This window comes from Lagenorhynchus albirostris, chromosome 3, assembly GCF_949774975.1.
Source record: "Lagenorhynchus albirostris chromosome 3, mLagAlb1.1, whole genome shotgun sequence".
In the NCBI taxonomy this organism is placed as follows: domain Eukaryota; kingdom Metazoa; phylum Chordata; class Mammalia; order Artiodactyla; family Delphinidae; genus Lagenorhynchus; species Lagenorhynchus albirostris.
In genome coordinates, this window is record NC_083097.1 from 125,886,929 (window position 1) to 125,900,364 (window position 13,436).

The 13,436-nt window shown below is 52.6% G+C and overlaps 1 protein-coding gene across 1 annotated transcript in view; it reads right to left on the reverse strand.

The window, feature by feature from the left end:
• The window catches only part of CSF1R (colony stimulating factor 1 receptor), a 49,404-nt gene that overhangs the window by 16,818 nt on the left and 19,150 nt on the right, over positions 1 to 13,436 (reverse strand). Inside the window, exons 4-8 of the mRNA XM_060143979.1 lie at positions 9,041 to 9,298; positions 8,321 to 8,605; positions 6,495 to 6,631; positions 5,669 to 5,828; positions 1,257 to 1,443 (exon numbers count right to left, since the gene is read on the reverse strand). Coding sequence (XP_059999962.1) covers positions 1,257 to 1,443; positions 5,669 to 5,828; positions 6,495 to 6,631; positions 8,321 to 8,605; positions 9,041 to 9,298 — 1,027 coding nt within the window. The remainder of the gene's footprint in view (positions 1 to 1,256; positions 1,444 to 5,668; positions 5,829 to 6,494; positions 6,632 to 8,320; positions 8,606 to 9,040; positions 9,299 to 13,436) is intronic.

Genomic DNA, 13,436 nt, shown 5'->3' on the forward strand with positions numbered 1-13,436 from the left:
GGAAGATGTCTAGGGATTATCTAGCCCAGGGATGGCGAGCAGGTCTCCTCTCATGAGCCAGTTATGATGGAAATATAGCCTAGAGACTGTGTTGAGAAGGACTCTGAGGCTGCATCTGGCAGGATGGGTTCAAAAATGAATTAGGAAAGGGTTCAAAAATGAATTAGGGGGCTTCCCTGGTGGCGCAGTGGTTGAGAGTCTGCCTCCCGATGCAGGGGACGCGGGTTCATGCCCCGGTCCGGGAAGATTCCACATGCCGCGGAGCGGCTGGGCCCGTGAGCCACGGCCGCTGAGCCTGCGCGTCCGGAGCCTGTGCTCCGCAACGGGAGAGGCCACAACAGTGAGAGGTCCACATACCGCAAAAAAAAAAAAAAAAAAAATTAATTAGGGGTCTCGGTCACGAGTGAGGGAGGGGAAGTTATCACACACACACCACATATTCGCTGTCCTTGATGGAGCTGTACTCTCTCATTCAAATAGAACAGCGTAAAGAAATTATCATTTTCACACTTGGTATCAGTGTTCCTCCTTGGGGAAGAAACTCTCTTGTTTAGAAAACTACCTGGGGTTAGGTCACTTTGGATGAGGAAGTAAGACCCCAAGGATAGAGTCCACAGGAGACAAGAAAAAGAGATTTCTAAAATGTTGTGCATGTGGGATGAGCAGGATTCTGGGAGTGGAGAGACGGGAGGACGCAGAGTCACACGGCACTCTGTAAGAAGAGCTCTGAGCCTGTGGAGAAGAGCACAGCTGGTGAGAAATTCTCAGGGGTGGATGACCACAGGCTTTTAAAGAACTTCTGATGTATCTGTGACTGAGAGATGTTAATTCCCTCTATTCCCCAAACCTGTGTATGTGGCAGATACGTCGTGCGATTGCTATTAGGAGTGTGACTATGAGTGGAAGTCATGGGGGGGTGTCTTCTGCATTTGGATTAGTCACAGAAAAGGAGGCATAAGATCGAGACCTTGGGTGACCATCAGAAGGCACGCCCCCAAGAAATGGTAGAATTCTTGAAGAGGACATTGGATTTTCCAAGGATATAGGACAGAGGGATACACTAATTTGATCTGCATCTCAGACGCTGATGACGGATATCGAGGTCCTACATAGTCAAGAAAAATGAGACCTAGAAACCGGAAAGGACTCGCTCCAGGTCACGCAGCAAGGTTGAGATAGAACCCAAGTGACCTGACTCCTGGCTGAGGTGCTCCATCTGGCTGTGGGCTATGCGGATGCGAGCTAATAGGTGATACCTGTATGTGCCCTTGTTGGTTACAAAATTGAGCTTGGGCTGGTGGCCAAGGAAGGGTCCCCGATAGGTCCAGTTAAAACTTTGCAGGCTTGGGTAGGCCTCCACCTTGACTTTGAGTTCGATCTTCTCACCCACGGTCACCTCCTGGAGGAGGTTCTGCTCAGAGGTCAAGTTCAAGTAGGCACTGTCTGGAAAGCAGAATGCACAGAGATCTGGCATTAGTGGGAAGATACCCCAGTGTGTGTGTTCATTTAGCAATCCACCCATTGAGCCAGTCTTTCAGCTGGGCCCTCCCTGAGCACCTACCGTGTGCCAGGCACACAGACCCCGCCCATAACCCAGACTTGCCCTCTCTCATCTCTTTTCCCACCACTCCCAGGGCTCCAAACTCTTCTCTTCTTCACTGAGTTCCTGGGACAACTTGGGCAAATTCCTATCCTCCTTGGCACCTGTACATCTTTATTTATATAATGAAGAGATTGAATATATCTATGTTGTTATAACTTTATGGAAATTTTTCTAGCAGTTAAAAAAAAGTTTGGTTTTTTTTTCCATATGCTCTCACCCATTTCCCCTTTTTTCAGTAGTATAGTCAATGCAGCTTCCATAACCAGCTCTAAAGTGGGCACGTGATCCAGGCCAGCCAATCAGGGTAATCTGTCCCCTTGGGACCAGTGATTGGTTTTGGGGCCAGGCATGTGAGTCCATGACTCTAATTTCCATGATTTTTGTTGGAACTCGAGGGAAAGAGAAGCTTTCATTCCACTGGGGTTTCCAAACTTGGTGCTGCCCCGCAAGAAAAATAAAGAGCTAAGAGTTGGGAAGCAACAGATTCTTGTCCACACCTGAACACCTAAATCTAACGAAACCAGAAGCTCATATCCATGGGGGTTTTAGCTATAATTCCTCTTTTGATTAGGCCAGTTTGAGTTGATTTCTAGTACCTATAACTGAAAGAGTCTTGGCTGGTTTCTTCTAAGTAAATGCATGAATTAAAATCAAGCTGCTCTGATTGAATTGTAGGCAAAGGAGAGGTGCAAAAACCCCCATCCATTCAGCCTCTCTCTGCCTCTCATGGAAGCTACTCTAATACCCTCTTAAAATCCCAAGGCTTTGCAAAAAGACCAGATGATCTCTCAGGGCTCCTCTTCTTACTCAATTCTATGACATCTAAAATTCACTCTTCTACCCTGTGTTGTTCCTGCTCAAAAAGCTCCCTGTGATTCCCCATCACCTCCACTATTCAGCTTGGCATTCAAGGCTCTTCTCATTCAAGTCTCCCTATGCCCATCTAGCCACGTCCGCACTTCACACACACACACACACACACACACACACACACACACACACACACTTCTCCACCCATCTCGATGTTCTCATGTCCCCTGAACACACCACAGTCATTCCAACCTTGGATGTTGTGCTCAAGTCATTTCCTGCACCAGGAACCCCATATTCTTCCTCTCTTCTATTTAGATCCTTCTCATTCTCCAAGACTTGTACCCATTAGGGAGACTCCATCCATCCACTCCAGGCTAAAGGGAGCTCTCCTTCCTCTGGATTCCTGTTGCTTTTTTTTTTTTTTAAATTGAGGTATAGTTGAGTACAATATTTGATAAGTTTCAGGTCTACAACAGAGTGCTTCACAATTTTTAAAAGTTTTACTCCATTTACAGTTATTATAAATTAGTAGCCATATTCCTTGTGTTGTACAACATATGCTTGTAGCTTATTTATTTTATACATAGTAGTTTGTGCCTCTTAATCCTCTACCCCTATACTGCCTTTCCCATCTTCTCCCTCCCCACTGGTAACCACTAGTTTGTTCTCTATATCTGTGAGACTGCTTTTTTTTGTTATATTCATTCATTTGTGGTACTTTTTTAGATTCCACATGTAAGTGATATCATACAATATTTGTCTTTCTCTGACTTATTTCACTTAGCATGGTACCCTCTGCTGCCCTTTGAGATGACACATTCATTAGGCACCACATCTACACTACTTCATGTATCTGGTTCCTCCTTGAGGTAGCTGTCTTCTCTGAGTCTGTGAGCTTTTAGGGCAAGGCTGTTTTCTTCTCTCTTCTCCCCTTAGCCATCCATCCATCCATCCATCCATCCATCCATCCATCCATCCATCCATCCAAACTCCAGCCACTTCCCACCACCTCCACCATTACCACCCTAATCAAGCCACCATCACCTCTAGCTCAGGCTAGCAGTAGCCTCCTGTCTCCCTGCTTCTACCCTCATCTCCATATAGACAGTCCTCAACAGAGCACCAGAAAGCCATGTTACATCTTGTTACCTCCAAGTCAGATGATGTCACTCCTTTGTTCAGACCCTCCAATGGCACCCCATCTCTCTCAAGAGGAAAAGCCCAAGTCCTCACCTTGGCTTACGGGGACCTTCCCCTTCACCTCTGACCTCAGCTTCTACCGCTCTTCCTCTTGAGCTCCAGCCCAGCCACACTGGCTGACCTGCTCCTTGCATGTGGTGAGCATGGACCTGCCTTAACAACATTGCTTGCCCTCTGCCTGAAGCTCTCTTCTCCAAGATTCTACACGGCTTGGTCCTTCACCCACCTCAAGTCTTTGCTCAAATGTCAGCTTCCCAGTAAGATCTTCCTTGATGATCACCCTATTTTAAACTGAAAACCCTATTAAACTGATTTGCTTTTTTATAATTTATTTTGCTTATTGCTGTCTTCTCCCAACAAGAGTACAAACTCCAAGTGGGCAGGGGTTTTTCTATCTCTTTCATTTGTAGCTGTATTCTCAGCATTGAGAAGTATCCGGCCAGATGTGTGAAGGAAAACAAACATCTGCTGAGTGACTACGTATGTCTGCACTAGAAAACAGTTAGGATTAGAATCCAAAACTGGGAGACGGTTCAATGTTCTCCTCTCCCGCCTTAGCCCTCAAATCTCCCGGCGTAGGATGGGCCCACAGCAAAGCTTAGGTGCTTCCGTAAGCCTAATGCGTTGTTTGTGCTGTGAGGGTAGCGATTCTCATGCTCCCCCCTCCCCGCCTCCCCTCGGACTCCCATAACTTTTAACACATGAGGTGTGGCCAGACTGAAGTGACTCAGAGCCTGTCCCCACCTTGAAGAAACTCCCCTTAGCTCTGGATTCTCAGCCCAGTGACCGCTGCTGCCTCTCACCCAATCACTCTGTCCAAAGACCCGGGAGTCATCTTGGCTCCTTTATCCTTCACCCCTTCATCCCAGCAGTCACCAAGTCCATTATCCCTCCGAAATCGTTCTGGATGACAGACTCTCCTGGGCCGCTGCCGTGGTCCAGCACCCTTCGCAATCTCTAGCCTGGACCACTGCATTAACCGCCCTCATGGGTCTCCAGCCTCTAGTCTCCCATCCAATCCACACGGCGTAGGGCTGAGCCTCCTCAAATACCATCTCCTCGTGCACACTTAGCATTTACTGTATGCCAGGTCCTATTCTAGGTACTTCAAATATATATATATTCATATATTCATTTAATTCTCACAGCAATCCTATGAGACAGTTACTGTTAGCATCCCCATTTTGCAGATGGGGAAACAGAGTAAGGAACCTGCCTAAGTCATTGGTGGAGCCGGGTTGGAATGTGCCCCAGGAGTGCGGGTTCCTGACCACCACACAGTGGACCCTCTGTGCAATCTGATCTCATCACTCTCCTCTTAAAACATTTAACGACCTCCACCGGATACGATGCAAACTCCCCACCCAATTTGCCCTCAGACACTACCTTCAGCACTGCTTTCCTGTGACCATCCCTGCCTCCCCTTCACGTCCCTGCTGTTGTCAGCTTCTCTGGATGTCTCACATGCTCTTGCTCTCTTTGCCTTTGAGCCTTTGCATATGCTGTTCCCTCTGCCAGCAGTGCTGTTCCCCTTCCTTTTCCACCCCTCTGCCTGGCTAACCCACCTCCATTCTTCTGGTCCCAGCATAGAGGCCACTTTGTCCAAGCCTTGGTTGGGAGTCTCGCTTGGTGTTCCCAGGACACCCCACACTCCCCCCATGACCGCACTGGGTAATCATTGTCTGTTCACGTGTCCCTGTGATGTGAGTTTCCCAGGCATGAAGGAAGGAATGAATGAGTGAACAGTGAAGCCCAGGAGGGAGCTACTGGACACCAATCCCCAAACAGAACTAATGATGCTGGAATGAGATGCAGCCATGCACTGTGGGACCTCCAAGGGGGGAGGGAGGGATTCTGGGGCAGGGGGCGGGGGACCTGGGAGGGCTGTCAGTGTCATGGCTCCTTAACCAGGCCCAGAAAAAGGGGACTCTAGCGAGCTGTTCTAACAATGTCTCCTCCTTCCCTGCCATCAGCTCCCTCTCTCTCAATCCCCTTATGCACCCCCTCACCCCAGGATCCCTGATGACCCTTCCCCACCACCCTGATGCTTACCTACCACCCAGAAGACCATGGAGGTGGAGTGGATGCCCCGGGCATTGGTGGCCATGCAGGTGTAGTTGCCAGCATCTTGGAAGCCTACGTGATCGAGGTTGAGCGTCAGGACTTTTTGATAACGGTTGTCATGGAAGTCGGATTGTTGAGAGATTGTGAGCTGCAGCCAGAAGGAATGGAAATGGTATACTGAGGTCGTTTAGGAATTAGAAAGATCTGGTCTCTAATTCTCAGCCTTTAAGAATTACTATCTGCCTCTCCTTGGGCAGGGACTGAACTCTGAACCTCAGTTTCTTCATCTGCAAAATGGGACTGACACTGGCCCCATGCTCTTAGGGTTGTAGAGTGAGAAGGAGCAGGCAAATGGCACAGGGCTAGCCTGGCACACGGTAGGCACAAGGAGGAAGGTTGTTCTTAGAAGCAGCCGCCATTTCCTCCTGAGAAGAGCCCCTCTTCTGTCCTCTCTCCAGAGTTTTTCTGAAAGGACCCTTACATTCCTGGGCTTCAGAGGTGGCCTAGGAACTCCTCGCTGAGTCAGAAGTGAGCTGACATGCGGCTCTTGTCTACAGGCTGGGGCAAAGGTCATGGGTCAAGGGGGTGGAGTACTGCCTCCTCCCACCAACCCCCACAAGATTTAGCGGCACGAGCCTGAGTCCTGCTTCTGGATCAGCTACTGACTGGCAGTGAGATCTTGGGTGAATCCACTCCCCTTCTCTGGGTCTGGGCCATGCCCTCAGCCCAGAGAGCCAGCTTGAGGTGGGGCTGGGGGCTGCATCCTGCAGGGCCTGGCATGTCAGAAGGATGGACAGACTCCCCAGGGACTGACCTTGGTGTCTCCGTGTTGGAGGAAGACATCAAAGTTGACATCAACGTCGCTGGCTGAGCATACGATCTGGGCAGCCTCTCCTCGAATCCGCACCAGCTCTGTAGGCTTCAGTGTCAAGGTCGGGGGTCCTGGGATGACTGAGGTCAGGGCAAGGGACCCATGAACATCCAGGCCAGAGCTGTCACTCTGCTTCCTGCCATGGGCCAGGCTCCCATTCCAAATCCTGGGAGGCAGCCCCGACGCCTCAGTTTTCCCCACGACAAGTCCTGTCTCCTAAATAGACCTTGAAAAGTCCCCTTTGCTCCATCACCAGTGCCTCTCCCCAGTCTCACCCTCATTCTCTGCTCTGGACCCCTTCAGGCACCTGGGAGGCCTCCCTCCTTCCTCGCAGCGGCCAAAGGGAGGTCTTTGCGATGAAAATTGGATCATGCCTCTCTCTCGTGACAATATTCAGTGGCTTCTCATCATCACTCTCAGAATAAAAGCCGAAGTCCCTCCCACCTCCCCAGGCCCCGCTCCCGACCCGTGGACACCTGCCACCCTCCACTCCCCCAGCTACCTTTCCCACCCAGCGACTCTGCACTTGCCCTTCCTTCCAGGAATGCCTTCTCCCACGCGTTGACTGCCTGCCTCTGCTCATCCTTCAGATCTTTAGCTCAGACATTCCTCGGAGAGGCCTCCTGTCACAGTTTCGCTGAATTAGCCTCATCCCCCATCCCCCCGCCCCATATTTCTTCAGCTTGATTTCTTGATCATCACAATTGGTATTTATTGACTTTCTCTCCCGTCTGTCTCCCCAGTAAATGTCAGATCCATGAAGACGCTATCCCTCACAGCTAGCCCAGTGCCTAACACATAGTAGGAATTGAATGAATATTTCTAGCTGTTGCTGTTGTTGAAAGATAACCTAATTCAGTTCCTCAAGGTCCAGACACTAAGGGACTCACCCGTGGTCACTGAGAGGGTCATGGCCGAACTAGAGCCCAGCGCGCTCTCTGCAAAGTGCAGGGAAAGGGCCTTCATGGCTCCCTCTGCCCACAGAGTGGGGTCCTTTGACTTCCTGGACAGTTTCGTGGCCTCAGAGCACAGGGCCTTGGGTCAGCCATGCCGCTCTGACCCTGGCCTCATTACAGGCACCTGATTCCTGTCTCAAGCCCAGGTTACGAGCCTGGGGTCCTGCTGACGCATACCAATCCTTCCAGAAACCAGAATCCCGTCCACCAGCCCAGCAGAGACAAGGCGGAATAGGAGTGAGACTTCACCAGCATTTTTGCCCCCCTGAGAGAGGTGTCCCACGCACCCGCCACCACGATGTCCCATTGCCTGGCTCACTACCCCCCTTCCTGTGCCCAGCACCCAGCACCAGACCGGCACTGAGTGGGAAATCCACGTCTGAGAGTGTGGGAGAGCTTCGGGCCCTCCTTCCGTTCCTGGAACATTCGAAGCCTGTTCCCAGCTCATGACTATGTACCTGCTGTTTCCTCTGCTGTTTCCACCTTCTCATAATTCACATTTCAGCTCAAATAAAATGTCACTCTCTCCATGAGCCACCCCCCGACTCCCACACACTCTATTCCATCTCCCTGCTCAATGATTTTCACAGCCTGTCTCACGATCTGAGACCACCTTGCCCGTTGAGTTATTGGCTTATGTGTGCCCTGCCTTTCTGTGCCCGACACCTTACCGTCTTGCCCCAGTAGATGCCCCATAGATCACTCTGTCGCGATTAGGAGGAAGAGATGAAACAAAGCCCCCCACTGCCCCCCCTCCCCCATTACCTCCCCTCAGGCCAGGCGCCAGCTCTCTGTCCCTCCCGGCCCACACACCTTTCTGAACTTTAAGCCGGATGCTGAGGGACTTCACCATCCTGCCGTCCACCCGAGCACTGCACTCATAGTCCTGGCTTTCGATGAACTTGGCCTTGTGGATGATGAAGCCATGCGAGGGCAAGAAGGAGTAGTTGGTTTGGCGCAAGACAGGTCGGCCACGCACCCGCACCAGCGAGACGCCTGCCCCCAGCGCTGGATCCGTGAGCAGGCAGGGCAGCAGCGCGTCCTGACCCTCCATCACCGTCACTTCCTCGACCAGGACCCTCCAGGGCCGAACAGGGTCTGGGGAACGTGGGGATACAGGGTTACAACTGCCTTCCCTCCACCAGGCCATAGAGGTCCCTGGACATTGGTGACAGGGAAGCTCGGAGATGCTGATCATTTGCCTGAGGTCACACTATACCAGGGAAGCTCAGCTGATGCTTGGGGCTCTGAAGCCAGGTCCAGCCCCACTATTTAATGCTGTGTGACCTTGGGCAAATGACTCAACCTCTCTGAGCCTTTGGAAAATGGGCAGAATCACAGAACCACCTCACAGGGTTGTTGTGAGGACAACGTTAAATTAGAAGCACTGCCACAGGTCCTTGTTCGTGGCAGGTATCCAGCAAATGTGCAGCTGGCTTATTGTGATTGTTAACATTAGGGCCCAGCCCTCCTGCGCATTCGTGGTGGGACCTGCTTGGCTAGTCCTCTTGGGAGTGGGCTCACAGTCCTCACCTTTGACATAGAGATGGATGGTGGCGCTGCCCCCCAGGGGGTCTCCACGCTCAGTGCAGCGGTAGGTTCCCGTGTTTAGGAAGGTGGCATTGTTCGTGGTGAGGATGCCGCTGGGGGCGTCAGCGTCCAGAGTCCAGTAGGTGGAAATGGGGCCATCCCATTCCACGCTGCCGTTGCTCACACATCTCAAGGTCACGGCTGTGCCTGGCTCCACGACCAGCTCAGGGCCACTGGGCTCTATCACCGGGACCCCCTGACCTGGTGACGGGGGGGGGGTGGCAAACAGAATTGAGGCCTGAGGTGACACCGCCTTGGCCACACCCTGCCTCTGAGATGGGTGCTGCCCTGGCAGGGGTGATGCTGGTTCTGGGGTTCAGCCTTGACTTGCAGGATCACCTTGAACAAGTTCCTGCCCCTCTCTGGTCACTTGCTCAGGCCCCCAGCCCAAAGCTGCTGTGATGACTGATGTCTCTGATGGAAGGGTATTGGGAGATTTCTCGGCCTCCAACCCAGCCGCTGTCCCATGGGGGCTCCCCCAGCTTCTGGCCTCAGTCTCACTGGCAATGACTGCATCATTCTCCCCAGGAGTGGACTCCTTCAGCCCCATGTACAAAGTGGGCTGCATCCCTGCTGCTAAGCCCAGCACCCAGCTCAAAGAAGGGGCTTCAGACAAGCAAAGGAAGAAACAAATGAATGGAATGTTCATGGCAGAGTCCTCTGAGTTAATTTACACGGGGAAGAAGAAAAGCAGTGTAGGATCTTAGCCCAGCAGAGTTAGACAGGTTCAGAAGTCTTCTGTCGTGCCCACTCCCATCATTGGACGTCTGGTCTAGAACACAGTAAGATGGTTCAGAGGCTCTGTGTCTCAGTTTCCTCACTTATAAAATGGGGACCATAATTGTACCCATTTATTGGGATAGATACCAGGAGATTTAAACGCATGGAAAGCCTTTAGAACATCACCTGTCACCAAATATAAATACTCAGTAAGGTTAGCCCTTATGTTTATTACCTAGTCCACCCCCAGCAACCCACCCTGACATCCCAGCACTGCTGCGTTTACTAGGGAGACAATCTCTTTTAAGGAAAATTTTCTTGAAGGAGAAAAGAGAACTTGAAACTCATCTCAGACCCTCCGGGAAGAAGGCCCATCGCCTCTGCAGCGTCAGCATTTTTCCAGGGCCTAAAATAGGGGCAGTGGAGGGAAGTGAGAGCTGATTCAAGGCCTTGGAGGGGCTGCCAGGCGCCCTCCAGCCTGTGCAGGCGGAAGCACATTGCTGGCGCCCGGCCCAGACCCGGTTTCCGCTCAGCCTGCAGCCCTTCTCCCAGAGATGCTCTCACTTCTGCTTCCCGGCCACGGGGAGAGAACCCCTCGCCCCCAGGACAGGGGATACCACCTGCTGGGCATTGGCATATCTCAGGCTGTGGGTCCTGGCTCTGCCACTGACCCACTAGGTACCCCTAGTGAGTCTAAACCTTCTGTCCCAGCGATGGGGCCACGGACACGCTAGCCCTGAGGGCACCAGTTAAATTCAGGGACTCTACGTCGTCCTGCACGAAAGTTCCTTAAATAGGTCTTTCCATCCACTGCCCCACCACCCCGCCCTCATCATAGACGCCAGAACTGGAAAGATCCTCTCTGTCAAATGATATCAGGATGGCTTATGTTTTCATTTTGTACCCATCAGAGGTGCGCAGCCCCTCTGCCCGAGCTTCTGATCGGCATAAAGGATTGAGTGAATACTACCAAAGCCAGCACCTGAGGGTTGTAGCCAGCACTCCTGTGCTGCTGAACACCAGGGATGGGGACAAACATCATTTCTGGCAGGCTGTTGGCAAGTCCCAACCGAGTGGGTGCTGGCCTATTACTGCTGCAGCCGTGCAGGGCCCCAGGCAGGGTTGTATCGTAGGAAAGAGCTTGGATCGTGGGGTCACACCAACCTGGGTCTAAAACTTGGTTTTCCCCTGCTAACTGCGTAGGTTGCTTAACCTCTGACCCTCAGGCTACTCTTCCATCCAATGAGAAGAATCCCAATTCCCACCGCTGAGAGGTCTTAGGAGGATTCAGTGAGGTGATATGCTGCCTCTGGCTCATCAACTCTCCTGCCCTGGGTTACTGGCTTCAACTGCTACACTTCTAGCCTTCCCTCTGGTCCTGACACTCTGATAGCTGAAGTCTTTAACTTTTAAAGATCACAGCCTATGCCTGTAACCTCCCCTGGTCTCAGATTCTGTGATTCTGTATTCCGCTTCTGCCCCCGCCTGGTCTCACAGGTGCCTACTCCCTTCCCCTCCCCTGCTCTGTCCTCTAGCTCTGGCCTCGGCCTCCTGGAAATGTAGTCAGAGAGGCATCTCTCTTGTTTCGTCCTGTCATCTCAAATATTCACGCAGGACAGGGCTGACACCCTCAACTTCCGCCCCAGTTCCCCACTGCTGGCTTGGCTGACAGGAAGAAAAAGCCTGCTCCTGGTAGGGCCGTCCTCCCTGGGCTGGGGCTGGACCCCTTCTGCCCCTTCACCCCACCGTCTCATCTCCCCAAACCTCCCCACACCCTCCCACTTGTCTGGGAGACCCCTCTCCATCATCAGCTCCCAAGATGTGCCCCAACTTCCGCTCCTCTCCCCCAAAACACACACACGCAGCACAGACCAAGGCCTGGGGCAGAGCTCCCTCCTCAGCCCAGGCTCTTGGCGCGCCTCTCCCGGTCGCTAGCGCGCTCTGATCCTGTCCCCCAACTTTCTCACAGCAGCCCCCTGCCCCCCGCCACTCACCACCGGTCTACTGGGCTGAAAGCTTAGGTTTCCACCCTGCTGTCCCCATCTCTTCTTTCCTTTGAGGCTAGATGCTGGATAGCCCCTCCACCTTCCAACAGTCCCCCACAGGCAGGTTCTGGGCAGGAGGACAGGACAAAGCAGTGAAATAAAACCCGCGGAGCTTTTTAGGGTGAGGGGAATAGTCTCTATCTTAACTGAGTTGGTGGGGACACAAGTGTGTACACTTGTCACATCTCATCGAATGTACACTTAAGAATTTGTGCTTTCTACTATGTGTAAATTACATCTCAACAAAAGAGAACGGACATGCAAGCCCAGTGGGACAGACTGGGCCAGAAAAAGACCTTCAGTGGGCCATCTCCTCCTCAGGGACCAGACGCACCTACTCCCCAGGGTCCTGCAGCCCCAGGATGGTGGGGAGGCCAGAGCTGAGGGCTGCCTTCCCATCCCACCCACAGCCCCCATCCTTCCCTGAGCTCCCTCCAAATAAGCAATAAAATTTAATGTGTTTGTTGGGCCAGCTGTAGATACAAGCCAAGCACCCAGCCCCTCACCTCCAGTGAGCCACCCTCCTAGATGGAGATCCTGCATCACTGCTGCTGCCAGAGGGATGGAGTTAGGTTGGGGTCTGCCCCACAGCTCTCCATCCTGAGCCCCAGCAGCCTGTGTTTGGGAGAGCTCTAGCCCAGGAGACCCTTGCTGTCCTTCCCCCGGAAAAGCCTCTTGCCCTGTACTCTCTCCGCCCAAATTTACCTCTTCTGAGCCCTGGGCCAGAAAGGCTAGACTCTTTTCTTTTTTTCTTTTCGCGGTACGCGGGCCTCTCACTGCTGTGGCCTCTCCCGTTGTGGAGCACAGGCTCTGGACACGCAGGCTCAGCGGCCATGGCTCATGGGCCCAGCCGCTCTGCGGCATGTGGGATCCTCCCAGACTGGGGCACAAACCCGTACCCCCTGCATCGGCAGGCAGACTCTCAACCACTGCGCCACCAGGGAAGCCCGGAGGCTAGCCTCTTATGTCTCCTTCTAACCCCTTGCCCAAGCCGCCCAAGGAAGGATCATTGCCTCTCAGGCCTCTCCCAGTCAGATCCTGCCTAGTCTGCCTAGTGATTCACAGGCTGGCAGAACCAGCAGAGCCATCAGGGGTTCTCTGGGGCCTCCCTACCCAGTGTAGGTCTGGACCAGGGGCATTGGCATCTCCTAGGAGCTTGTTAGTGATGCAGAATCTCAAGTCACATCTGAGACCTACTGAGTCAGAATCTGCACCGTAACAAGATCCCTGGGGAATTTGGATGCACGGTGAAGTTTGAAAACCATTTAGTCTAGTCCATCACCGCCCCCAACAACTTGCTATTGACTATTTAGTGGACACTGAAGAGCCCTGAGAGCATCAGGGACGTGTTCAGGACACACGGACAGTCAACATCTGAGCTGGGATGGATCCACAGCCTTGGCCAGGCTAGTTCCACCCCATTCATACCCTCTTTTCCCCCCACTGCCTCTCCAAAGCAGACACCCACATACCTACAGCCCAGGGCTTGGGAGATGGAAGCACGAAGTGGGGACACCCAGTGAGGGGCAGGGGTTTAGAGAGTCCTTCCACAGGAGCCCTCTCTGTCACATCCT